The sequence below is a fragment of the Meles meles genome, chromosome 7, assembly GCF_922984935.1.
Source record: "Meles meles chromosome 7, mMelMel3.1 paternal haplotype, whole genome shotgun sequence".
Classification (NCBI taxonomy): Eukaryota; Metazoa; Chordata; class Mammalia; order Carnivora; family Mustelidae; genus Meles; species Meles meles.
Window position 1 is genome coordinate 11,199,807 of NC_060072.1, and position 27,663 is coordinate 11,227,469.

Genomic DNA, 27,663 nt, shown 5'->3' on the forward strand with positions numbered 1-27,663 from the left:
AGAGTGTAGTTAGTTGTGAACTACTTAAAGCCGTGTAAAGCTGGAAAGCCTCAGATGGGGGAGGCTGGAAAGGACACATCACAGAAAGTCAACAGTAGTCCTGTAAGATTTATGGAGGCATTTTTCTTTCTCCAAACGTGTGGTTACACTGTAGAGTGAAATAAATACATTTATTTTTTTAAAAATCATCTTTGCTTTTGGGATTTAAATTGCCAGGGGTGATAGGAGCCAGAAGCCCTCCCAGGGGACATGCTCTGCCTGGGTCCTCATGGTGCCCATGGTTTCATCCCTCTCCCAAGTCCGGAAGACACCACACCCAGTGTTGATGGGGAAGATGAACCCCCCCTCAATTCCCCCGAGAATTCCCCGAGAAGGGACTTTTAATCGGTGCGTGCACCTCGGCTACAGTCTTCGGACTGACTGGTCCAACACAACAGAGGAGATCTCGGGAGAAATCTTCCCTCCGTCCCTGTGACAGAAAATGAAAGGTAAAAAAATCCTCATTTTGTACAGGTCCCCCGGGCATAATCTCCAATCCACTGTAGAGCCCCCAATTCCTTCTGCTCTCCAAATAAAAATGAGGGTGTCACTAAAGTCTGTCTAGAAAGTAAATCACCAAGAAGTGAATTTATCTAAATTAACCCTAACATCTAATCATTTACTGAGTATTTACTATGTACCCAGAACTATGCCCTTAAAGGGAAGCTCCAAATTCTCTGCTGCTTCTCCTCCAAAGAGCTGGTGCTCATTCCTCTCCTGCTGGGTGAGAGCAGGACTGAGTGATTCACTAACGGCAAGCGAGGAGAAGCCACAGGATGTCATTTTCATGATTAGGTTATAAAAAGACTAGCAGTCACCTGCCCAGAGACCATTCTCTCTCTCATCGCTCTCGCGGGCCATGTTGCAAAGACATCCAGGCACCTATGGAGAGCTCCTCGTCCATGTGGCAAGGAACTAATGCCTGCCAAGAGCCATGTGGGTAGGCCTGGAAGCAGATCGTCCTCCCGTCCAGCCTTTAGATGGGTGCAGGGCCGGCCACCACCTTGAACACAGCCCCATGAGAGACCCCCAGCCAGATCCCACCCAGCTCAGCTGCTCCCGGACTCCCGATTCACAGAACTTGGAGATAATGCCTGTTCTTTGAAGCCACTACATTTCGGGGGCTTTGGGGAGCATGTTTTGTTACGCAGCGATATCAGATAACGAATACATGCTCTAAGTAACTTAGCTGCATTACTTTGTTACCACAGCCCTAAGAGACAGATAATCCTATCCCCTATTCCTACCCTGTCCTTTCCATCCTTATGCTGAGAACAATTACACAGCGGGTCGGTGGTGAGGTGCTTTGAAAATCCACTTCCTTCCAGCCGTCCTCTAAATATTAAATCATTAATGCAGCCATGTCACCTGTGGGTCTCCTTCTCGTGAACACTGGCGAACAAGAAATTAAGGGACACAACTCTCAAACCTAAGAAAAAGGAAATAAAGTGTGCGTGGCCCCACTGGGTGGCAGGGCAATGTTGAACTGCTGATTGCACAGAAACGTACCCTCAAAAAGAGTATTCATCCATTCCATCAGCCAGACATCCGTGCAATCCAGGTGGGGGCAGGATGACTCAGATGGGACGAGGAAAGCTCTGGAATCGGGAGCATCCGCCTCCCCCAGGCTCCAGCCTCAGTTAGGATCCTTGGTTCTCTGACCAATTACAACATCAGCCCCAAAAGCTAAATTGGATTCTTCCCTGGAAAAGAAACCCGTAGGCCGCATCATTTCCCTGCAGATGCTAATTTTTTTTAATACAGTAAATATGCTGACTGGGGAGAGGTTTTTGTCAGACTGCGGGCTTTGAAGAAGCATTTAATTCAATCTGGCATCCAGACAGAATGTAAATCTGCCTCCAAGGGAAGCTGATGGGCAAATGGATGAGAGGCTTTAGCCCAAGTATTTGATCCAAGTACATCACACGACTAATCCATCAACCCTGAAATAAAAAACAACAGCTGTATTTAAGCAGGGAAGAAAAGACCAGCAGAATATCCTGTCTCACTCCTTTCTCAATTCTGCTTACTGATTTGCCAGCTCTTGAGAGAGCCCCGAGTTTCATGCTCATTGCAAAATGTTTCAAAAGTCGGCCGCCTGGTTTTTTCTTTCCCCCATTCTCTTGGAGATATTACCATCTCAGACCAGTCTCTCGAGTCATTTCAAATCATTATAAATTAGTTAGGTGCAGAAAAGTCTCACCACCAGAAAAAAAGACGATGCTATCTAGATAGAAATGTTCATGGTGTGTTATAACCCGTCACTGTAGTTTAGAAATACAGCAAGTATGAAAGTGTGTGAGATGAGCCCCCTTCACACCAGCTCTGCTTCAATTTCAGATCAGTCAGTCTATCAGGAAAAGGGGATGAATCCAGAAGCCTGCGCCATGAAACCCCATGGTACATTAACGATGGCCGCAAAGGTTATGACAATTTCTATCAAGATGTGAGGTCTGTGTCCCCTCCCCTTGACTTAGGGTGGCTTCTGGGGCTGTTTTGACCAAAAGAACATGGTAGCAGTGATGCCACACCGATTTCTGGGTACAGACCCGAGAGGACAGGCAACTTCACTGCTTCTTGGGAACCCAGCCCCCCCATGGAGAAAGGCCCATGTAGACAGGAAGTGAGGCGCATGACCAGCTAATAGCCTGAACCAACTTGCAGCCATGTGGGTGTGCCATCTTGGAAAGAGATCCTCCAGTCCCAGCTGACCTCCCCATGCAGAGCAGAGATGAGCTATCCCCGCCAAGCCCCACCCAAATTTCACATCTGTGAGGAAGATGATTCTTGTCGTAAGCCACCAAGTGTTGGGATGGCTTGGGACACACCAACAGGTAACAGGGACAGACCCCACGGAGAGGCTATAAGGTGGCTTCAGTGAAGGTGCACGTGTAAAAGCAGGTATATTATATTATCTGTATTAGCAGTTGTTTCTTGGTTTTGGCGTGTTTGGTGGGGGGTGGGGGGTGAGGAGCAGAGGGAGAGGTAGAATCTTAAGTAGGCTCCACACCCAGCACGGAGATCATGACCTGAGCCAAAATCAAGAGTCGGACACTTAACCTACTGAGCCACCCAGGGGCCCCCGGTGTTAACAATTGTTAATGAGTGATTTACAAAGATAATTGCAAAGCACACTCATCGAAAAACTCTTAGTAAAATATAGCTATGGTTTCACACCATCTAGAGTATACACACTGAGGGATCAATTTAAAAGACAAGAGTGGGTCACCTCCTTGGCTCAGTCGGAAGAGCATACGACTCTTGATCTTGGGGTTGAGTTTGAGCCCCACGTTGGACGTAAAGAGTACTTAAATAAGTAAATACTTTCTAAGAAATTATTTAAAGAAAAGTGAAAGAAAGAGGAGCATGAGCAAGTTAAAGAAAAGAAGACTTTTATAGACTCAATACTTGTTCCGTGGTTGCCTGAAATTAACTGGTGGAAACTCAGGAGTCTGAAGCCTGTCTTTGCCTCCAAAAAACCCCAAGTAGCCTGCTAACCCTTGTACAGGTGTGCGAGTCAACAAGACAAACCAGTATCTCACTGCACTCAAACACTGCACTTGAAAGGGATTGTCACCTAAACTGGCCCAACACAACTTTTTTTGATCAAAGGAACCTCCTCCAGCATCAAAGTCATCCCAACTTTGTCAGGCATGAATTGATCAAGAAGGCCTATGGAAGGATGATTAGACTTGAGCCAAAGGGTCCTTAGTACAAGCATGTTTGTGATCCGCAGGCCTTCCCCTGGAGAACCCACTCAGTATCCACCCAACCCCATGTGACCACCCACCACGAATCAGACAGAGAATGCAGACTGGCCAATCAGAGAATGAACCACAGCTGGACATGTGACCCAAACAGAGCCAATCACAGCCTTGTCTGGCTCCACGTAAGGACACTGGGAGGGAAGGGGACTTTCTATTCTCAGACTGTAAACCTAAAGCTGGACTTACGGCTGGTAGTGGCCATCTTCCCCACCACATAGGGAATGAAACCAGCATGCTGAGGAAAACAAAACAAGCAGAGGAAAGAAAACCCATAGAGCTCTGCAACATTATGGAGTGATGATCCCCCTGTGCCTAAGCTAGCTGCATCCTGAACGTGCCAGTTCCATGAGCTAACAAGTCCCTTTTCATGAGCGGGTTTGAGTTGGTTCCCAAAGGAGTCACCAAAGGGTCTTGGTCTTGTCATGAGAGGAATTCAAAGACAGAGAGGCAGTACAGTGGACCAGCAACACCAGCAGGGAAGTTCATTACAACACTCTTGATGGCACAGAGGAGGGTATTTTGTTGGGAAAATATGGACATTGATGTCCATGAATCAAGAAGGGATTCAAAAGAGCTGGATTCTGAATATGTGAAGCTTAGCAATTTCTTTTTTTTTTTAAGATTTTATTTATTTATTTGACAGACAGAGATCACAGGTAGGCAGAGAGGCAGCCAGAGAGAGAGAGGAAGGGAAGCAGGCTCTCCGCTGAGCAGATAGCCCGATGCGGGGCTCGATCCCAGGACCCTGGGATCATGACCTGAGCCGAAGGCAGAGGCTTTAACCCACTGAGCCACCCAGGCACCCCTTCTTTTTTTTTAAGATTTTTATTTATTGGGGTGCCTGGCTTATGACTTCATCTAAATTTAATTATCTCCCAAAGGACCCCCCCCCTCCAAACACCATCACACTGAGGATTAGAGCTTCGACATATGAATTTGAGGAGGACACAAACATTCAGCCCGTAACAGTGGGCTCTCGGCCTTACACATAGATCAATGAATCTCCGTGGTGGATGACAGCAAGTGCATCAAGCCCGGGACCCTAAAATAGAAGCAAAAGTGACCTCCTCAGAAGCCAGTCACTGATATCTTTGAGGATAATCTGTCACCTTTACAGACAGGTAACCGGTTCCTTGGGGTCCCTTAACTCCTTAACTCACCCAGAGTAGCTGTTTCTAACTTTTTTTTTTTAGATTTTATTTATTTGTTTGAGAGGGAGAGAGAGAGAGCATGAGCAGGGGGAGGAGAGAGGAAGATGGAGAGAGAGGTAGGTGCTTAACTGAGCCACACATGTGTCCCTAGAGAACTGTATATATATATAGTTGATTTTATTTATTTATTGACAGACAGAAATCACAGGTAGACAGAGAGGCAGGCAGAGAGAGAGGGGGAAACAGGCTCCCCGCTGAGCAGAGAGCCTGATGCGGGGCTCGATCCCAGGACCCTGAGATCACGACCTGAGCTGAAGGCAGAGGCTCAACCCACTGAGCCACCCAGGCGCCCCGAGAACTGTATTTCTAAACATAAATACAGTTCACACTTATTCCAAGAAAGAGTAACTTTGTGCTCCAGGAGTTGGGAGTTTCAGAAAACAGAAAACAGAGGTGATATAGATCATGTGTAAGCGAAAGTGAAAATAAGGGATGTGAAACCTGACCTGACCCCAACTTCTGCTCCTTGAGGCACTCAGCTGAATAATTACTGTCTCGCAGAACAACTGAGTGCATCCTCCATGTCAGTTTTCGGGCTACTCAGTAAATATGGAAAAACTATGTTCATAGGGGCACCTGGGTGGCTCAGTCGGTTAAGCGTCTGCTTTTGACTCAGGGCATGATCCCAGAGTCCTGGGATCTTCTCCCTCTGTCCCTCCCCCTGCTCATGCCCTCTCTCTCTCCCCACCCCTCTCTATTTCTCAAATAAATAAAATTTAAAAAAGCAAAATTACCTGAAGGGGGCGCCTGGGCTGGCTCATCAGTAGAGCATGTGACTCTTGATCTCAGGGTCGTGAGTTTGAGCCTCACATTTGGGCATAGAGTTTATTTTAAAGAAAAAAATTAAAATGATAATTACCTGAAGACACTGGAGAGCAACCCAGGCAGGCAGAACTAGGAGAGAGTTGACACACCGAAGAAAGAAATAGCATTGGGTGAGTTACCCAATTTGTAAAGTTCTCACTGAAGGCCAGACTCCAGCTGGCACCACACAGCTCAGCTAAAATTCCAACAGAAGCCCACAGTCTTGCTGGCTCAAGGAACCAGAGGAAAGAGTTAAAGGATACCACAGAAGTAGGAAGTAAGGGTGGGGAAAATCCTCAAAAGAGAGCCACTGGGCCCCTGTGGCTCAGTCAGAAGAATGTGCAGCTCTTGATCTCGGGGTTGTGAGTTCAAGTCCCACACTGCATATCTAGAGACTACTTAAATAAAATCTTAAAAGAGAGAGAGAGTGCACCACAGAGAAGGGGCCCAAATTCTGCATATAAACTCTGTACAAATCTCTGGCTGATCCCTGAACTACCCATGTGTGGGGTGAATTATAAGCAGCTCCGCTAAGGCAGAAAAATGAACAGGGTTAGTGCTGCTCACCACGAAGGAGACAGAGCTTGAAGTTCAAATTGAGCCAAGTTAGCTGTCCGCTAAAACAAAGCAAAAAAGAATCAACATTCTTTGGAGAAATATACAGAATTCAGAGTGTCTGCGATGAATATATCAATCACAATGCGATACAATCCAGAATTATTAGAAATATAAAGAAATAGAACCCGTACTGAAGAGGAAAGCAGCTAATGAAGAATGACATGGAGTTGACCCAGACGCTGGATATTTCAGACAAAAATTTTAAAGCAGTTATTATAAATATCCTCAAGGACATAAAAAAATGCTCACAAGGAGTAAATAAATAGAAAATTTCAACAGAGAAATAAAAACCATTTTAAAAAATGCAAATTCTAGAACTGAAAAAATATAATACCGGAAATCAAAAGCTCACTTGACAGTTTTTTTAAGATTTTATTTATTTATTTGAGAAAGAAAGACAAAATGAGAGAGGGAGAGAGACAGCATGAGAGGGGGGAGGTCAGAGGGAACCGCAGACTCCCCACCGAGCAGGGAGCCCAATGTGGGACTCAATCCCAGGACTCCAGGATCATGACCTGAGCCGAAGGCAGCCACCCAACCAACTGAGCCACCCAGGCGCCCCCAAAGCTCACTTGACAGTTTTAAAGCATATTGGAGATGACAGAAGATTATCAATGAATGTAAAGATAGATCAATAGAAAAAATCCAATCTAGGGGCACCTAGCTGAAAAAGCATGTGACTCTTCATCTCTGGGTCATGAGTTCAAGCCCCATGTTGGGTGTAGAACTTCCTTAAATAAATAAATATTTTTTAAAAGGAAAAGAAATGAAATAATCCAGTCTGAAGAACACAGTAAAAGAATCAGAAAATCAAGAATCTAAGTAATTACAGGATAATACAAAAAGCTCTAATATATGTATAATTGCAGAGAAAAGAGAAAGTGGAATAAAAACAATTTTTTTTTAAGATTTCATTTATTCATTTGAGAGAGAGAGACAGAGAGAGCACAAGCAGGGGGAGAGGCAGAGAGAGAGGGAGAAGCAGACTCCCCGCTGAGCTGAGAGTCCAACATGGGGCTTGATCCCAGGAACTGAAGATCATGACCTGAGCTGAAAGCAGTCACTCAACCATCTGAGCCACCAAGGCACCGCTAAAAAACAATTTTTTAAATAAATAATGTCCTGAATTTCCACAAATTTGGTGAAATGACTAAATTTAGATTCTGGAATCTCAGTGAACCCAAGCAAGATAAACACAAAGAGAACATCACAGCATATCACAGAATGCTGAAAACCAAGGATAAGCAAAAGATCTTAAAAGCAACTAGAAAAAAACAACACATTATACACATGGAATGAATAACTGCTGACATCTCATTAAAAACTATGGAAGCCACAGGCGCCTGGGTGGCTCAGCGGTTAAAGCCTCTGTCTTCAGCTCAGGTCGTGATCCCAGGGTCCTGGGATCAAGCCCTGCATCGGGCTCTCTGCTCATCAGGAAGCCTGCTTCCCCCTCTCTCTCTGCCTGCCTATCTGCCTACTTGTGATCGCTGTCTAATAAATAAATAAAATCTTAAAAAAAAAGAAGAAGAAGAAGAAGAAAGAAGCTATGGGAGCCAGAAGACAGTGAAAGGGCATTTTTAAAATGCCAAAGAAAAGGAAGAAAATACATCAACCAGAATTCCATGGCCAATGAAAATATTCTCTAAAAATTAAGACAAAGACATTTTTAGATAAACTAAAATGAAGAGAACCAATCTCCAGCAGGCCTGAACTGTAAGAAATGCTAAGGTAACTTCTTTGGGTTGAAAGGAAATTATATCAGATGAAAACCTGGATCTCTTCAAGAGGAATTGAAGAGCCCTGGAAAGGACAAATAGAGGAGTAAATATTAGGGGTGCCTGGCTGGGTCAGTCAGCGGAGCATGGGACTCTTGATCTTGGGGTTGTGAGTTCAAGGCCCATGCTGGGCATAGAGATCACTTAAAATTAAATCTAAAAAGAAATAAGTAAATATCAAAGACTGTATTTTCTCTTAATTTCATACATTTATACCAGTTTAAAGCAAAAAATATCAACATTCTATTATAGGATTCTTAGCCTAGAGATACAGTGCACATGACAACATAGCACAGGGATGAGAAGAGGTGGTAAGTGGACCTGTCCAGTTTCAAGTTTCTTACATTATTTTATGGGCACGGTATTAACTCTAAGTCGATTGTGGAAAGCTAAGGATTTATACCGCAATCCCTAGAGTAGCAACTAAAAAATGCAAATAGATTTATATCAATAGATAAATAAAAAATTGAATTCTAAAACATATATATTCGGTCAACCCAAAAGAAATCCAGAAAGGAAGACCAGAAGAACAAAAGGCATATGGAACAACCAGAGAACAAATAGTGAAGCAGGCTCCCTGCTGAGCAGAGAGCCCAATGTGGGGCTCCATCCCAGGACCCTGAGATCATGACCCGAGCCGAAGACAGAGGCTTAACCCACTGAGCCACCCAGGCGCCCCTAGGCTGACAAATAAAGGATTAAAAAACATACATCAGACAAACAGTATTCGTAAGAATGTTGGCGCAGCTCTTTAAATAGCAGATAAACTCCAAGACAAAGGGCAATGTTAGAGTTAAGGAGGGACACCCCACAACAGTGAACGTCACTACATTAGAAAGACACAACAATCTTAAATCTGTAGAAGCCTAATAACAAAGCTTCCAAATAAATGAAGAAAACATGGACAGATTTAAAGGGAGAAATAGATAAATTCACAGTCATACTTGATTTTAATATCCTGCTCACGACAATTAGCAGAACAGCTACCAGAACAATCAGTAAAGACGTTTATAGAACACACTGCTCAGCAACTGTAGAACAGATAGTCCTTTCAGGGGCACATGGTACATTCACAGAGACAGACACAGAGACAGGCTGGGCCATAACACAAATGTCCATAAATTTCAAGGTTGAAATCTAAGAGCACTTACTATGAGCCCTTGACTTATATCATCCTGTTCAATCCTTCACAATAACCCTAAGACGCTGGTGAATGTTTTACACAGTAAGCAAAGGCTCGGGGGCGCCTGGGTGGCTCAGTAGGTTAGGCAACTGATTCTTGGTTTCGGCTCAGGTCATGATCTCAGGGTAGCGGGATCAGGCCCCCCCACATCAGGTTCCATACTCAGTGTGAAGTGTGGTTGTCACTCTCCCTCTGGTCCTTTCCCTCACCCCAAAATAAGTAAGTGAATAGAATATTTTTTAAAAAAGAAAAAAAGGGAAAAAGCAAAGGCTCAGGAAGCAAAAGTCATTCTTATTCAACGGGACCTCATCGTAACTCTTGTGACACTTTCACAAACTAAAGACATATATACTTATCCGCACACCTAGCCCCACCACATCCCTGCAGTCAGTGGGAAGAACCCAGGACACGTGGTCAGAGGACGTGGATGTGAGCCTGCCCTCACCTCCACCTGTGTGCCTTTGGCAAGTCACATGACCTCTCTAAGACTTGATTTCCATCCATAAACACTATCTAAGGGCCACACTGCCGGCCCCATGTTACGGATGAGGAAACCAAGGTTTATATGGGTTACGTCACATGGTGGGTAAGTGGCAGAGCCAGGATCTATATCCAGGTCCACGTGACTCCAAAGCTCACACGTTCACTGACCTGGTCCCCAGAGACCTAACGCCAGCACACTCGGGGCCGTCTTCCTGGCCTGGGTCTGTGATCCGCACCTCCAGGGTAAGTCCATAACGAGACCCAATGTTGATTCTAAAGGATACCTTTTCAAAGAGTTTTGTACATGTTAACTCTTATTGACAGATCATGTTAAAGGCACAGGACAGCTGAGCTGTTAAACACACACATGCAGACTCAGAGCCACCAGACCTGCCTGGAGATCTCACCCCAACAGCGGGCAGGATCTGGAATGATCCCCAGCACCCCCCAGCCTGCACGTGTCCGATGGGGCGGGGGATGGGCCCATAAGGACCCACAGCATACGCCTGCATTGACAGTCACAGCACTTCAGACCTGCCATCCCAGGAAGGCACGGTGGCCGGTCGGGCGCGGGGAGTTAAGGGTTACGGTGCTGCCCCGGTGTCCAGACTTCACGTTCAGGAAGAGGTGGGGGACATTGTGTGACTGCTGGAAACACGACAGAACATGAATCACCGCGGAACATGAAACCAGCTTCCCGAACTGCAAGGTGTACCTCACAGTTCTAACCGTTCTGCAAAAACGTTTTTAAGAAAACATAAAAAAATAAAAATTTTTTTAAAGAAACTACCATCAAGATGGAAACTGAAAGCGGATACTCTAGGGAAAATAGCTCTCGGAAGCACTATGAGCTTAGACGTGGCCCACTACCTCTCTCTGCAGTGTTTTTTTTGCTAAAGTGCCTCCCTCGGAAATCCTCAGACACCCGGTCACGGGGATGTACCTGTCGCCCACACCAGTGCCCTGCCTGGCACTGGACCTGAGGGAGCAGGCGCACCAGGGCTGGGCCAAGCTTGCCGGGCCCGAGGAGGCTGCGAGAGCAACACTGCCACCATGTGGACACCGCTAGTAATGACCACTGCTGAGAACCACCCCTGCCTGCGGATGCCCACCCTGCCCTGGGTTTGAGCCCCACAGTTGCAGTCAGATGGCCTAGACTGGCTGGCTGGTCGGTAGGGATTGGAGGGGCGTAGGTGGGTAGCAGCAGTCTAGAGTCAAATCGGCCCCTTGCTAGGGGCAGTAGAACACCTTTAAGCTTCTACCTCCTACTATTTGGGTAACCCTGGACAAGCTGTGTAACCTCTATGCGCCTCATTTTCCCCATCTGCGAGATGGGAACTCCCAGGGCTGTAGGATGAAACGAGTTGATACATGCTGGGCGCTTAGCACAGTGTTGGCTGTTTGGTGACTCTTCCGTATGAAATCAACGGCTTCCAAACCCTCTGAACACGACCCACAGCGAGAAACATTCTACATCACAACCCAGGACACACACACAGACACATAACACCAACAACTGCTGCACAAAATCATCCTTGTAACATACAACGTACTCTGACATTTTCAATTCCGTTTGTTTGTTTTAAAGCGGATCCTAACCCATCTATTGATTTCACAAACCCACCGATAGCTCACCTCCCGCAGCTGAAAAACCACTGCAGTAAATCTCAGCAAGAGACAGCAGTAGAAGCTACCCCTAGCTCAGGCTGCTAGCCTTGGCTCTCTTCCCCTCCTCTCAAACCTGTGCCCTGAGCCTACCTGGTGCCTGAGCCGGACCCACTCCCAGGGGGCTCTAGCTGGGCAGATGCGCCAGCATGGAGCTGAGGAGACCCTCTGTGGCCTCCTGTGAGGGCCGCCTTGTCAGAGGCTCTCTTTCTGCTGAAAGAGAGAGAGACGGAGAGAGATTTCATCAGTCATCAGGCACTGACAATGTGCTAGGTCCTGTTCTCGGTCCCTCTGCCAGCCTCTACAGCCCCTCTGAGGAAGGCATCCATCATTCTTCCCATTGCTCAGATGAGAAGCCTGAGGCCAAGAGGGGAAGTGACTATGGAATAAGGATAAGCAGGATGGTCCCTCTTTGGAATTCGGCATGTGAACTAAGCAGGGAAATCAGCCTACCAGAAAGTGCCTTCGGCGGACAGGACGAATAGGATTAAGAGGCGACTGGAAGAGAAAGTGAGGGAAGGTCAGAAAAACGGAAATAAGCACAGGCAAGGGGGGCAGCACCCCCGCCAGATGGCATGTGTATTAGCAAAACAGCTGCACCAAGGGACACCCACGTCAGGGGCGCCAGAGGTACCGGGGCTCCCGCTGTGGATTACCACCAGGGGCTCCAGGCCTAAGCAAGAGGTCAGACAGGGTGGAGAGGGCCACATCTGCCCATGCCCTTAGTCTCCTGCCTGTGATGGACAGTCTAGGACATGGGAGGCTGATGGAGCTGATAACCAGGAGGGAGATCCCCTCCCCTATCCCAGAGGAAGGTCCCCGCACAGCTGTGGCTGTGCACGCTGGGGGAGCAAGGGAGTGAACCTGCCCATCGCACAGGGAACAAATATGGCCAAGACGAAGGGAGGCGGAATATGGCAGCGATTTGGGAAGGGTCTAATGGAGCCATGTAATATGGCAGAAAAAATGAGATTTGGGATGAGAAGATGGGATTTACGCTCCTGCGATCTGTTCCTGGAACAAAACATCACTAAGCACCTACCAAGGCGCCCCAGGCCTTGAGGTAAGCAGTGGAGAGACACATGGACCCTATGAGAGCTGACAGTGTCATGAAGAGTGAGGAAGGAAGAAGCTGAGAGTGTTTTGCAGTTTCTGCACCAGAAGCACGAGCCCCACAGCTCCGGTCTGTGGCCACTGCACGTTGTCCCTCGTGGCCCTTCTCAGTGTCTGGGGCATCTTTGTGACCTCCCCACACCCAAAGAAGTTTTTCCATCAAAATGAACAAGGCTCTTGGTGCCCTATAGGCTTTCCGTACATCCCAGCATGACTCCCTGGCCTCCCCATCCTTCCCTTGGCATTGGTTTTTCTGGGTTTGATGCAGCCCATGAAATGTCCTTTAATGCTCTGACGGGTTATCCTCTCCCCTCTCCAGCCCACTTTAGTAAGACTCCGTCATTGGGAGGCCACCAACTCTCTCATCTGAATTCTGTGAATCGCCACCCGGCCTACCTTTGGATGTGAACCTGGACAGTATTGTGGCCCTCTTCCCGTCCTCTTCCCTCCATCCCAGGAACTGGCTGTTTTCTGTGAAATCGGCAGTCAACAGGTTCGGTCATGAACTGGACCTGAGGAAATGGGTCAGGAGTTGTGTGGGCAAGAGGGAAGGATGAGAGCCGTTGGAAAACAGAGAATGAATTATATTTGCTTGTTTAGATTTTTCATTTTTAAAAAGATTTTATTTATTTACTTATTTATTTATTTGAGAGAGACAATGAGTGGGGTTAGGGAGGGAAAAGGGACAAGCAGATTCCCCACTGAATGGGGAGCCCGACACGGGGCTCGATCCCAGGACCCCAAGATCATGCCCTAAGCCAAAGTCAGACACTTAACTGACTGAACCATCCAGGTGCCCCTATATTTTTCATTTTTATTTTTAAGTAATCTCTACACCCAACATGGGGCTTGAACTCACAACCCTGACATCAAGGGTCACATGCTCCTCTGACTGAGCCAGCCGGGCACCTGGTATTTTTTTTTTCTTTTTAACATTTTTTTAAAAGATTTTATTTATTTATTTGACAGAGATCACAAGTAGGCAGAGAAGCAGGCAGAGAGAGAGGAGGAAGCAGGCTCCCTGCTGAGCAGAGAGCTCAATGTGGAGCTCGATCCCAGGACCCTGGGATCATGACCTGAGCTGAAGGCAGAGACTTAACCCACTGAGCCACCCAGGCGCCCCTTAACATTTTTTTAAAAAATAAATACAGTGGAAGCAAAGAAAAAGAAACAGTAACAACAGAGTGTTGAGTGTGGTGGTTGACTGACAGATGCACAGAGGCTGTGGAAGTTCAGAAGACAACTCTCCCACTCGAGAATCAGAGAAGGGTCTCCAAAGATGATACCTAGTCTGGTATCCGGTAGCATTTTCTCCCATGGAGAGGAGAGGGAAACGCCTTCCAGTCATAGAGAGTAGCAACTGCAAAATTCAGGGAGAGGAATTAAGCAAATTCAGAATTTAAGCAAATTCTGGAACTGTAAGGGATTCCCACTGGCTGGAAGGTAGGTAGAAATGGAGGTGTGAGCTGGAGCTCTGCCAATTCACCTGCCTTGTGACCTTGGAAAGTTATACAACCTTTCTGCAAACCATTCCCTGAGATATCCAAAGATACTGTTTAATAAACAGTTCTATGGAACATCCTCTGTAAGCCAGGCACTGTATCAGGTTGCTGGGCAAATGGCTTCCAATAAAAGCTACAAATTCCTGCTGTCAGGAAGCATATGGTCTAGGGAAAGAGACAGACGCTGTACAATGTGTTATGCAAGAGTTACGAACAAAGCACTGCAGAGAAGGAAGCAGTTAATGCTGCTCAAAGAAGTGATGATGGGATGCCTGGGTGGCTCAGTTGGTTCGGGTCAGTCCTGGGATCGAGCCCCACCTTGGGCTCCCTGCTCAGCAAGGAGCCTGCTTCTCCCTCTCCCTCTGCCGGCTGCTCTGCCTACTTGTGCTCTCTCTCCATCTCTCCGCCAAATAAATAAGTAAATAAAATCTTAAAAAAAAAAAAAAAAAAAGGTGATTGTAAGAAGTGATTAGTACATGTTCCACCAAGTGGAGAGAGAAAGAAAAGCACTTCAAACTGAGCAAAGCCAAGGAGCAGGAAAAAGGCAGTGATACATTTCTAGAGCCACGAGGCCACGGTGGCGGTAATATTCTAAGTTCAGGGTGCGGGGAAGACGCGATCTGTGACTCCAGCCTGGGACACGTCCTCTTTACGCCCAGTCACGGTCTTCTGCCCCAGACCAGCACTCCGCCTTTGAGGAGCTCAGCTGCCTCATCTGTAAAATGGAGGGAAGGAACCCTCCGCACCCCCAGTTTTTGGAAGTAACTGAGGCAAAGCGGTGGGCGGTGCCAGAATTTGCAAGCCCCAGAACCACGCCTTCCTCCCACCCCTTTCTCCCATGGGTACCTCCCCCATGCTCTCACCACCTCCCTCCTCCCCTTCTTCCCTACCCTCTTCTAGAGCCCGCCCGCCTATTCCGGCCCCTCCCCGAGGGCCACACCATCTTCCGGTCCTTCCCCAAGAGCCCGCCCCTTCTTCCGGTCCCTCCCCCCGAGGGCCCGCCCCTTCCCGCGGTCCTTACCCCCCCCCCCAGGGCCCGCCCCTTCTTTCGTTCTCTCCCCCTCTTCCGGTCCCTAACTGAAGCTCCACCCCTTCCGCTATGCCGTCTCCCGCCATCTCCATTGGTGGGAAATCCAAGCCGCCCCTCAAGTTGCGGAGAGAAATGCTCCAGATTGCCTGTCCCCGGAAGTGATGCTCGAAGGGCCCTCCCCTGAGGAAGTGACGGCGGGAGTGCCCTTGACTAGCGGGGAGGGCCGGGCTGTGCATCCCTCCGCTCGCGCTGCAGGGAGGTAGGAGGCTCGTGGGGGTGGCTCGAGGTGGTGTCGCGGCGGAGACACGCTCCGCGCCTGTTCCTGCGCTGTCCGGCGGCCCAGCGGGCGGAGGCCCCGGGCGGGGGGGGCCTCTCCTCCGTTGAGCCGGGATCCCCGGTGGCGTCCGATTCCCCAGTCCCTCCTCAGACACGTCCTTTCTTTTTTAGAACCCCACACACACTCCTGTTCCTGAGCCTCTTAGTTCCCCTGGAATTGTCGCGATTCCTCTTTCTTGATCCTTTGACAATCCTCTTTTCCCGTAATTCCCCCATTTAAATGCCTTTTAAATGAGTAATAAAGAATTTGCAGACGGCCTTGGGTTCCAGTGTTGACTCTCATTTAATAGTTGGGTTTCTTTGAGCATGTCACATTACCTGAGCCTCGGACTCCTCATCTGTGATGTGAGCAATACTGTAGAAACCTCCAGGGTGAGCTGGCAGAACCCTAACGTGTATAGGGCACTTGGGGGTGGGGATGGACTTAGCCCTTAGCAGGTGCCCTGTAAATGTAGGTTCCTCCCTCGCTTCTGTTGTAACTCCTCCCACATCCTGATTTCGTTTTCGTTGTCCGCCCAGTTTTCCTGTCCTGGTTTGTGATTCCTTCTGCTTTTTGATTCTCATTCTTCACTTAACCTCCACTCCAGAAATCTTAGTATCATTTCCTGGCATTCTTCTTCAGGCCCTGAATCTTGAGCTTCCCGCCCCACCCCCACCCCAATACTGCCCAGATACCTTTCTTTTCCTGGCGTATTGACTTCCTGAACTCTTCCTGCCTTTTTCCCTCACAGATGGCTCAGCGACTTCTCCTGAGGAGGTTCCTGGCCTCGGTCATCTCCAGGAAGCCCCCTCAGGGTCGGTGGGCACCCGTCACCCTCAGGACCCCGCAGTGCAGTCCTGGTAACCTGACAGTAACACCCAGCCAAGCCCGGTCAGTATACACCACCAGAGTGTGCACAACCACCTTTAACATCCAGGATGGACCCGACTTTCAAGACCGAGTTGTCAACAGTGAAACCCCGGTGGTTGTGGATTTCCATGCACAGTGAGTCCTGGGGGTCAGCAGAAGACTGGGGTGTTTCTTGTGCAGGAATTTGTTGGGTACCTGTTGTGTCTCAGTCCCGCGTTTCATACTTCTCGGACATAGTCTCATTCCTAAGACTGGTAAGACCCAACTCAAAGATTGAGTGTAGTCTGATAGGACACAGACTAGTGAACAGTCTTCAGAGCTCACTGTCATTGGAGCTGAGAAACACTCACGTTCTGTATCTCACTCCCCAAATGGCTCACAGGCCCCTTCAGCTTGGACCAAAGCAGGAAAAATAGGATGGTCACATCATCTGGCTTTGGGTGGACACCAATTCCTGGCCTTGCAGATAAGCTGATTTTTAACATCTTGCCACCGAAGCGGGAAAGGGCTGGCAGAAAGTTATCGTTGCACCATAGTGCTGCCCAAGCACACAGGGGATGGGCAGGGTTTTCTTTTCAGTGCTGTAGAAGTGGGTTGTAGGAATAGTTAAACACCTGTAGCCTTCAGATTTTTAACATGGCCTTCCTCATTTCCAGACTTCAGGTCCTGACTAGCCAGCTGGCCACAAAAGAACTTGGACAAACCCCTCAGATTGAGGCTTCCTGGTGTAGGCTGGGTTAGAAGTTGGGAGACCTTCTGGGCAAATCTGACAGATTATTCTTTCTTTCCCATTCTTTCTCTCTGACTCACCGTGTTGCCTTGTGCAGGCCGTTTGATGTCCTTGTGCCTCCCCTTCTTCACTTATAATAGGAGATAAGATCTTGCAAGCTGGGTTTTTAGGTGTTGTGAGTTCAATTAATTGAAATCTCTGACCGGAAAGGATTTTTTAAAGGCTGAGACTTAAAATAAGGGTCGTCGGCCAGGGGCTCATGGCCAGCAGAGCTTTCTCCCTTCCTCGTATAACGAGGACTTCCAAAATGAAGTGGGATGATGCCTCATTTTCTTCTCTGACCAGGAAGTAAGACGTGAGTTTGTTTAGTGCCCTGGAGATGACAGCCTGTCGTCGCGGAGCTCACCACCCAGAGGAACACCCCTGTGATGAGTGCAGTGCCAACATTGACCCAGGGCCTGGGGATCACAGAATAACCAGGGTTCAAAGAAGACATTTGGAGGACAACCTTGGGTTGCGGTCCCAGGATACCTGTCAAACCTCTGGGACCTTGCCTCCAGGACCTGTATGGTCCTTAGTTTCTTAGAGAGGTGTTTTTCTTTGTGGGGTTGAGGGCTCTGGGCAGTAAAAACAGAGAAGATCCTGGCATAGTGACAAGGATGTTGGAGACGCTCCCTAGCATTGGCTTCTCCTCCCTGTGGTTCTGGGCCCAGGCAGTGTGTGAAGTAAATCCGCATTTTAGAGAGCACCCTGAGCCCCATTGCCTTAGTGGATGTCTCCTCACTGCTTTGAGATGCAGAATCTCTGTTACTTGAAAAGAGGACACTGAGGCCCCAGGACAGTCAGCTGACTGGTGAGGAGTCTCCGTTTGAACCCAAATCTTTTAACTTCAAATCTCACATTTTCTGTATGACAGTGTATTTCTCTATTGTGTTCTGATGCGGCCTGTGTTTTAGAAGCCTGGGACCTCTGCAGATTCCCCCCGCTGCAGAGTGCTGGCTTTATCATTTGGCATGTCAGCATTACAGGTTCACAGTCAGTCGCTGTACACAGAGCTGAGAAGGGCAGAAGGCCCCTCGGCAAAATGTAGTTCAAGGGAGGCTTCTGGAGAGACAGATGATCGATTACTGAGCGCTGCTGTGACTGCAAGCTTTCTCTCTCTCCTTGTCAGGTGGTGTGGCCCGTGCAAGATCCTGGGGCCAAGGTTAGAGAAGGTGGTGGCCAAGCAGCACGGAAAAGTGGTGATGGCCAAGGTGGATATTGATGACCACACAGACCTCGCCCTAGAATATGAGGTATGAGGCGGCAGGGGACTGCCCCAGAGCGGCTGGTGTGGGGGGGTGCTTGCGGCCCTAGGTTAGCTGGGGCGGGACATGGCTTGGGGGTCACCAGTAGTCAATAAGGGGTGTCTCAAGTTTTTTCTAGCGCGCTCAGGAGTTCAAAGCGCTTTGCAGCTGTGACCTGTTGAGCTTCTGAACCACTCGTGCCTCTTTACCGCCTTTAGGAAGTGGAATGTATGATCCAAAAACACCAGCGTATTCTCTGAATCTTGGGACATGGGTGCGTTCCTTTCCTATATTCACCCGTGCTCGTATTCAGTCAGCAGTCCCATGGGAGCCCGGGCAGTTGTGACTCTGGCCCAAGGAAGACGAGTTCCTTGTGTGCAGCACTCTTAGTCTAGCAAAAGAACAACAGGTAGACATTGCATTGCGCGGGATGGTGAGGAGTGCTGAGAGCAGAGGTGCGGAAGAGACTGACTGCGGGGGCGGTGGTGGGGAGGGAGGGATGGTTCCCACTAGGGGGACCTCTGAGCGGGGCCATGGAGGATGCAGGAGAAGAAGGGCCAAGCACACACGCACAGTGAGACAGGAGGGAGTCCGATGTGTTTCGTCGGTGTGTGTGTTCGGTGTCTCTTAAATGCCAGGTGCTGTCTCTCAGTTGTTGATAAGGCAGTGGACAAAGCAGACAAAATCCCTGCCTTCGTGGAGCCTACATTCTAGCTGGTTGGTTTTTTCTTTAAGGTTTTATTTATCTATTTGTCAGAGAGAGAGTGGATACATAAGCAGGGGGAACAGCAGGGAGAGGGAGAAGCGGACTCCCCACTGAGCAAGGAGCCCGATGCGGAGCTTGATCCCAGGACCCCGGGATCATGACCTGAGCCGAAGGCAGATGCTTAACCAGTTGAGCCACCCAGGCATCCCTCTAGTATTTTTTATGGGTGGTCAGCACACTTTTTCTCTAAAGGACCAGGTTTGAGGCTTTACAGCGCATTGGTCTGTGTTGCAAATACTCAACCACCATTGAAAGCAGCCAGGGACAGTATATAAACAAATGGGCGTAGTTGTGTGCCAATAAAACTTTATTCACACAATTAGGCAGCAAGCTGGGTTTGGCCAGTGGGCCATAGTTCACTGATCCCTGCTTTAGATGATAGGTAAATCAGGAAGAGGAGAGGAGGTGGGGCTAAGCATGGGACTGGGAAGGGGTTCATTTTTAAAAGGGAGGATGGTGGGATACTGGGCTGATTCCATGATACATGCGACTCTGATCTCGGGGTTGTGAGTTCAAGCTGTGCATTGGCTGTAGACCTTCCTTTAAAAATAAATAAGTAAATAAATAAACAAATAAAAAGGTGGGCTCAGGAATACCTCTCTGAGAAGTTGACAGCCGAGCAAAGACTTGGAGTAAGAAAGTGAACCAGGCAGCTCTTTGGAAGAGCAATCTAGGCAGAACAGACATCAAATGCAAAGGCCCTATGGTCAGGGTGAGCCCAGTTTGCTCACAGAATAGCAGTGCCTATGTTCCCGGAGCAGGAGAGGCATGGGGTGTGAGGGCGTCCTCCTGGCCTCGGAGACTGGGACAGCTAGAGAAAAGGAAGAGGTGCACTGTGGCTGGATGGCCAGTGTGGAGAACTGACCAGGGAGTGAGAGCGCAGGCCGCTGGGGAAGTTGGCCACGGCCAGAGGGGAAGGGGTCGGGAAGGCCATGATGAGGATACTGTTCTTATCGAGCCATACTTGGTGGCCTGTGGCCAGATCTGGTCCCCCGACATATTTGACCTGGCCTCTGGGTTCTTTTTTTCAAATAGTGAACCAGATGTTTGTATCTAAAACAGAGATTTCACATGAAAATTCAAGTTTCTGGTTCTCCTGAAGGTCTGGCCAGACTGAGCCTCCATCCCTCCTTCCTTCTGGGCAGCCAGTGACTGGAAGAGGGGCCTGTTCTCTTCCGAGTTTGTAAGTCCAGGTTCAATGCTCACGAGGCCACCAGGTAGCGGTGCGGCCTCCAGCCAGGGTGAGGATAGGCTGGCCGCCTGTTGCACTGGGGTGAGAGTGATCACCCATGGAAACATCTGCTCCAGACAGAGGCAAAGGAAGTAAGTGCTGGGCAGGCAAGGCCACCGATGACCGCTGCGGGTGGAGAAGGGGGCCTTACTAAAGGAAGAGCCCGTGGCACTGGGCTGCTTACGCGGGCTTGATGGGGAGGGATGACTTGCTGTTTTTGCGCTTGTTTTGTTAAGTAAACAATACCCCCAACACGGGGCTCGAACTCACAACCCCAAGATCGAGAGTCACATGCCGTACTGACTGAGCCAGCCAGGTGCCCCGAGGTGCTGTTTCTCGGAAGCCCTCCCACTGACCTTTCAGTCCAGAGGGCACTTATGGCCATTTAGATGCCCCTGTCTTTCTCCTACTTGTCCATCCCTCCCTTCCCCCGAGGCCAGCACGGGGCACAGTGAGACATCACGGAGATGAGCTTGAGACTGGAGCGGCTAGAACATTCCCCAGGGTGACCGGCAGGCATAAGGTGTCACAGGCCAGCTCTCCCCAACGCAGCAGTCAGCCTCAGCCAGTGGAACTCAGCAGACACACCCTGAGCACCAGGCATGGTTCAAGAGCTGTGGTGAGCTGGTGCGGACTGGGAGAATAACCTATCCACACCCGCATTCCAGGGAGCCTGGTGACGTCAGGCTGGCCACCAAGGTCCTATAGTCAGGCCTGGAAAGTGCATGTAAGAGAAAACGCCTTACAGGATCTTCTCGCTCCTCCCTCTGACCGCTGTCCAGGTCACTCAGGAGGACCTCAGGGCAGCTGGGCCCGCATCACCTGGTCCCGGCCTCCTTGTTTTGCCAGACCCCGGGCGGATGTCACTGCAGTGCTAAGGAAGCTCCAACCGGGGTTGTCCTGACTCCCTCCCCTAACCCTTCCTTCCTTCCTTCCTTCACACCTGTTCTTCGGGAAGACAGCCTGAGGAAGAAGTTTCAGCCAAGAGATCCATAGTACCTCCTGAGACAGCTTCCCCCTTTTCCAAGTGTTGGATGAACATGTGGGAGAAAGTACTTTAAATTATATTCAGGGAATTTGGCGCCTCTCCCCGAGCTTTCCTGAACTCACCCCCCCCCCCGCCCCGCCCCGCCCCCAATCCCCTTGGCCCCAGCCCATGCCCAGCACACACCCTCAGGGTGAGTCTCCTAGGACTCACACAAATTCCCCTTGCCCCACACCTCTGCTTCGGTCAGCTGCCCACCCAGGAACTCCACTGTCTCTCAAAGGAGAAGGAAGGGAAAGCCTGGGGGCCTTGGGGTTTCGATGTCCCCCCCAACCACCCTGTTTGTGCACTGCCCTGACTTGGCCGAAAAAAAGCTCTCTGCTCTCCCAGCAACTCGTCCCCACTGGATGGCCGGGCGTTCCCTGATCGTTCAGACCTTGCCAGTTACAGGGGCAAAGAGCGGGTCCAGGCACGGACCCTGGAGCCTCCGTGCTCTCCGTCAGGGCTTCTTCTGACTTCCCACTTGGAGCTGTTATCCTTTTATTTACTCCTCATATAGAGAAGAAGACCCTTTTAAAAGCAGTGGAAAAACAGCCAGGTAATGAATAATAAGGAGGAAAAGTCACCTGTCATCTTAGAATCCCAATACAATCATTGTCACAGTTTGGGGTAACTGATTTAAGCTTTTATTTGAATTTTTTCCCTTTTAACGTTTCACATAACTTCATAGAACAGTTCATTGAGTAGTAATAGTTCATGGCTGGAAAGCATAGTACTTCAGTTATTACCATACCCCGTACTTCGAAAGTATTCTAAATCAGTGCCTCACAAACATTCATATGATCTGGGATATTGCTTAAAAGCAGATTAGGAGGGGCGCCTGGGTGGCTCAGTGGGTTGAGCCTCTGCCTTCAGCTCAGGTCATGATCCCAGGGTCCTGGGATCGAGCCCCACGTTGGGCTCTCTGCTCAGTGGGGAGCCTGCTTCTCCCTCTCTCTCTGCCTGCCTCTCTGCCTACTTGTGATCTCTGCCTGTCAAATAGGTAAATAAAATCTTAAAAAAAAAAAGCAGATTAGGAATCAGTAGGTCTAGGAAGAGCCGAAGATCCTGCTTTCCTGCAGGCTTCTCAGTGACCACTGGCAGCATGTGGAACCAAACATCAAGAAGTAAAGTTCCAAAGGCCTCAGCTGACCTCCTGGGGGGCGCGCGAGGACTCCCGCCTGGTGGTGTCCGTCTCACGGGTTTTAACAAGTGTGCAGTCGCGCGGGTCCGCCATTACGGTTCTGTACAGAAGAGGTTCGCCATCTTAAAAGTCCCCAGTGCTCCACTTTCTCCTCCCTCCTCCCCTTGGGCCCCTGGCAACCACTGGTCTTTTTACTGTCTCCATAGTTTTGCCTTTTCCAGAAGGTTGCATAGTTGGATTAGTTTTTTTGTTTGTTTTGTTTTGTTTTGTTTTTTCTAGTAGACTCCATGCCCGGCTCAGAGCTCAGAGCCCAGCGTGGGCCTTGAACTCACAACCCTGATCAGATCAAGACCTTGAGCTGAGATCAAGAGTCAGACACCTAACTGACCGAGCCACCCAAGCATTCCTGGATTTGGTTTTTTTTTTTTTTTTTTTTTTAAGATTTTATTTATTTGACAGACAGAGATCACAAGTAGGCAGAGAGGCAGGCAGAGGGCGGGGGGAGCAGGCTACCCGCTGAGCAGAGAGCCCGATGGCGGGGCTCAATCCCACGGCCCTGGGATCATGACCTGAGCTGAAGGTAGAGGCTTAACCCACTGAGCCACCCAGGCGTCCCTGATTTTTTTTTTAATAATAGGTTTTTTTTTTGCCTGGGCACCTGGCTGGTTCAGTCAATGGTGCATGCAGCTCTTGATCTCACGGTTGTGGGTTCAAGTCCCACACTGGGTGCAGAGATGACTTAAAAAAATAAAATCTTTAAAAAGTAATAATCATAATAATAGTCTTTTCCAAGAATCCTCCTGCATCCAGAAGCTTCTCATTTGAAGTATGGAGTCAGCCTTTCGGCACCTCCCCACCTGGGCGTCCTCGCCCTGCCAGGGCTCAGGAGCTCCGAGGCCAGCTTGGGGCATGGTGAGACATCAGGGACAGCAGAGTCACAGATCCCGTGTCAGACCCCAGCTCCACCACTTGGTCACTTGGCTCTCGGGCCTCAATCTTCTCATCTGTAAGGTGACTCCACCTTGAGGCACGAATTTATGAAGTCGTGTCCACAAGTGGTTAGCATCTCCCCGACACTTGAGGACCCCCACTACACAGCGGCCTCACTGCCGGTCATATTTTCCTTTGCGTTAGCTCTGCAGTTAGCCGAGAAGGAGTCCCCGACCTGTGTGACAGCTGGCGCGGTCCCTGTCCCTTGGTAGGCCCTCACAGATGGGGGGGCGGGGGGCGGAGGCTGGGAAGTCTCTACAGGATCCTTGAGCTCCGTGGCAGTGCGGGGGTGGGCTGCAGGTCAGTGGGGACAGACACACAGGCGTGTGTGCCCACGGACACACACACGCACCCTGCCCTGAGGTCTCACTCAGCGTGTGGGGCCCAACCTGGGAGGCTCCAGGAGGCGGCATCACAGAGCCGGAGGAGCAGCAGGTCTCGGCGCATCCGTCCGTCCTCCCTCCAGCTGCTTTGGCAGAGCGCAGAGGGAAGCAGCGGTCCTGTTCCCCTGCGGCCCCTCTTCCGCTTGGATCGCATTCCAGAGGAGCGTGCCAAGGACCCGTGCGCCTCCATTTCAGGCCGTGTTTACAAGCACCGGCCGCTGCTGATCCTGGGCCACAGGAGCGGCAAAGCCACATCCTCCTCGGGGGAGGGAAGCCCGGTCCCGGCCCAGGTGCTCCAGCAGCGTCCTGGAAAAAACAGCCTCTGGCAAGCCTGTGGCTGTGCGCACTCGTCTGATTTAGGCTCCCCCTCCAAAGAGCGCCCTTGGTCAGTAAGGACTAGACCTTGGAATGTCTGCTGTATGTCTGCAGCGTGGCCGCGTCTGTGCATTTGCGCGGAGGTGATCATGGCAGGACTGGTCTGGTGTCTCTAAGAACTGACACCACTCCCAGCCACCCCGGCCAGCGTAGTCCTACTTAGAGGTCACGCAAAAGCCATTAGACCCCTTCTCATGCACCGTCATAGAGTTGTATAGCAGTTACAGAAACAGGACGGGGTGGAATAGTTAGGGCTTGAGCTTTGTCCCTCAGTAGCTGGACTTCAGGCGCCGTAGCTGCCCTCATAGGCCACTAGAGGGCGCATAAGAACACAGCACTGGGGTCACCTGGCTGGCTCTTTCTCTGTGCCTTTTTTTTTTTTTTTTTTTAAGTATTTATTTGAGAGATGGGGACAGAGATAGCGAGGGAGAGGGAGAAGCAGGCTCCCCACTGAGCCAGGAGCCCAACTCGGAGCTCCATCCCAGGACCCTGGGATCATGACCTGAGCCAAAGGCAGACGCCCAACCAACTGAGCCACCCAGACGCCCCCAGAGTGTGTGACTCTTCATCTCAGGTTGTGAGTTCAAGCCCCAGGTTGGGTATAGAGATTACTTAAAAAAAAATAAGATCTTTTAAAAAAGATAAACACACAACGCCGTGCCCACCTTGAGGCATCCCATGGTGCAGTCCGGAGCAAGTCTCCCTGGGCCCTGGCCTGTGCCTGGAGACAGGGCAGGCTACCCGCTGGATCTCTGCCTTTCATGCCTCCTCGCGTATCACAGTCATGAACAGTGAGGGCCAGAGCCAGTGTTAGGACCACAAACTGGAGCACACGCATGGTCAGCCCGCTGCCACGTGGATCTGCCTGCACGTTCCCTCTGCCACCTGCATCAGCCCCAGGACAGCCCTTGTCGGGGCTTCACGGGACTCATACGAACAGGGACCGCATCATCTCCCCTGCTGTCTGTCCACCCAGAGCCTGTTAGGGGAGGAGGGCAGAGCCTGCCATGGGAAGTCAGTGGGGGCGTGGGGGCAGCCCCCCGAGGCGGGAGAGCGGGCCGATGTGGCCTTCGGTTCTCTTGTAACTGACCTGGGCCCTGTTCGAACGCCCAAGTCTGGCTCCCCAGGATGACTCATGGGCAGGACCACACTCGGAATTCACGAAGACTTGGTATGTTTGTGTAAATTGCTGTTGTTACTTTGTAGTTAACATGTGTAAGAAAAGAATGTTTATCTTGTTCTGTTTATCCTTTTTTTTTTTTTTTTTTTAAGTCTACAAATGTCAGGCAGGGAGCCCAGGCCGCAGAAAATGCTCGATGCCACAGCAGGCAGTGGGCCTCGTGGACGTGCCATGGAATCTGTACGGATCCCCCAAGGGAACTTGAGAAAATGCTTCATAGGCCAAGAATGTTGCCCTCCGTCCCCCCTGATAAATAAACATCAGCTCATATATGGCTGAGCCCGTCCTCCCACACCGTCCAGTATGAGTCAGTGACTTTCTGGACCCTGCTGGCCATTCACGGCAGCGAGCGATGGGGCCTGTTACACTTTTCGGACATGCTCTCTGTGGCCACCATTTGTTGAACGTCCCTGCATACCGGGCGCGGCCAGGTCTGACTCTCGAGGGCCCTGCCAGGTGCTGAGACTGCTCGCCTTACCTGGTGCAGCCCCCACACCTGGGATGGGTACGCTCAGTGGCTCCGTTGCGCGGATGGGAATAAGGAGACAGAGCAATGAAGGGGCTTCTGCAGAGCGGCCTGGCTTCGGGTCAGCCCCTTCCAGAGCCTGAGCTCCCAATGCCCAGCTTTATCTGTGAATCTTTCATCTCTGTCCTAAGCCTTGAAGGTCCATCCTGTCGCCCCCATTTTACAGAAGAGGGCGCCGAAACCCTGAGGACGGCGCGGCCTGCTGGTGAGCAGCAGAGCCAGGACTCAGACCCTCACATCTCCACGCCTCCCCCTCACTAGGCTGGATTGCCCCTTGGGGAGCTCCCCCCTGCCCCCCGCCCTGGCCTGCAGCTGTGTGGGCTATTTTCATCCCTCCTTCATTGCAGCCAAACCACTGGGCCAGTGAGTCAGTCCTGCGGTTGGGGAAGGAAAGGGACCGCCGGGAGCCCACAGTGGAAAAGTCTTCCCAGCAAGTGGACCTCCAGGCCCTGCAGCACCCCTGCACCAAGGGAAGGGGCCCCGCCCACCGCTGCGGCGGTCACTGCCCTCCGTACACCACCAGCCTGCACCACAAAGGCTAGGGAACGGCCGTTGAGAAAAGTCTGCCTCCGGGTGACCTGGTCTCCGTTCGTGTCCCCCACGTAGGTGTCAGCTGTGCCCACTGTGCTGGCCATCAAGAACGGGGACGTGGTGGACAAGTTTGTGGGCATCAAGGACGAGGACCAGCTGGAGGCCTTCCTGAAGAAGCTCATTGGCTGACAAGCAGGGAAGAAGCCTGGTCACCCTTGCCCCCTGAACCCCCGTGGTGCCAGGAGGGTCCCCGATAGAACTCAGAGCCCTTCTGTGTTGGCCCTTCCTGCCTCCTCCCTTCTGTCCGGCCCCTGCGGGCCCGTGCTTCGGAGGTCGGGCCCCCAAACACCGGAGCCTTGCGTGCTTCCAGCCCGGCTGAGTGCCAGAGGAATGGTGCTGCTGCTGATCTGGGGACAGCCGCCTTCTCTCCCCCCCCCCCCTCCCCCCCCCCGTCTGCTCCCAGTAGGGCTTGTCCGCTCTCCCGGGATGCTGGAGGGAGCCCCAGGCCAGCTGGCAGTGACCGCTATGCCCATATCTCCCCGGTTCCTTCTGATCCACGCCCCGGTGCCTGGCCCGTCTTCCTCTTGCCTTTTTCTTTCCTGCTGCTGTTTTGTAAAAAGGAAGAAGGAAAAAAGAAACCCAAACAAGTGAGAGTAATCTGTAATTCTCTCATTTTTTGTAGGTCTGTAATAAAGAACTTTATGCGATTCCCTTCTACCTCCTGCTCTGAAGAACAGACCCTAGGCTCCACACTAAATTACCCTGGAGCCACCGCCCCCCCAGAGAGCCACCTCCCTTCCTCTCGGGCGCAAGGGCAGAGAACACACACATGGGGCAGGAGGAGGGGGGCGTCCTCAGACCCCCTGCCTTGGGAAGCCTCACGGAACAAACCGGACCCATAAAGCCAGGGGTTTGCACCATGACAGCTTCGGTTCTGTCTGGGCTCTGGAAGCACTTGGGACCCCTCCCCAGGCTGGGCTGCTGCCCCTGCTTCCTGTGACTCCGCCACCCTCTTGCCCTTGACCGCCGCCCCCTCTCCAACATTGCTGTCAGCGGTGACCGCCTTCACACGCAAGTGAGGCAAGAGGGTGCTTACTGTCCCCATTACACGGATAAGG

The 27,663-nt window shown here is 50.5% G+C and overlaps 1 protein-coding gene and 1 long non-coding RNA gene across 2 annotated transcripts; one reads left to right on the forward strand and one right to left on the reverse strand.

Annotated features, from left to right (window-relative positions):
* Positions 1 to 318: 318 nt before the first annotated feature.
* LOC123946287 lies at positions 319 to 15,920 on the reverse strand. The gene is made up of 4 exons (XR_006819621.1): positions 15,848 to 15,920; positions 13,058 to 13,173; positions 1,549 to 1,742; positions 319 to 469 (listed from the first exon to the last, which is right to left on the reverse strand). It is a non-coding gene; the product is annotated as an uncharacterized LOC123946287 (long non-coding RNA).
* Positions 15,295 to 27,249, forward strand: TXN2 (thioredoxin 2). The gene is made up of 4 exons (XM_046011758.1): positions 15,295 to 15,452; positions 16,261 to 16,514; positions 18,281 to 18,404; positions 26,621 to 27,249. The coding sequence occupies exons 2-4, from the start codon at positions 16,261 to 16,263 to the stop codon at positions 26,732 to 26,734; spliced, it is 492 nt and encodes a 163-aa protein (XP_045867714.1). The 5' UTR covers positions 15,295 to 15,452; the 3' UTR covers positions 26,735 to 27,249.
* The last annotated feature ends 414 nt before the right edge of the window (positions 27,250 to 27,663 follow it).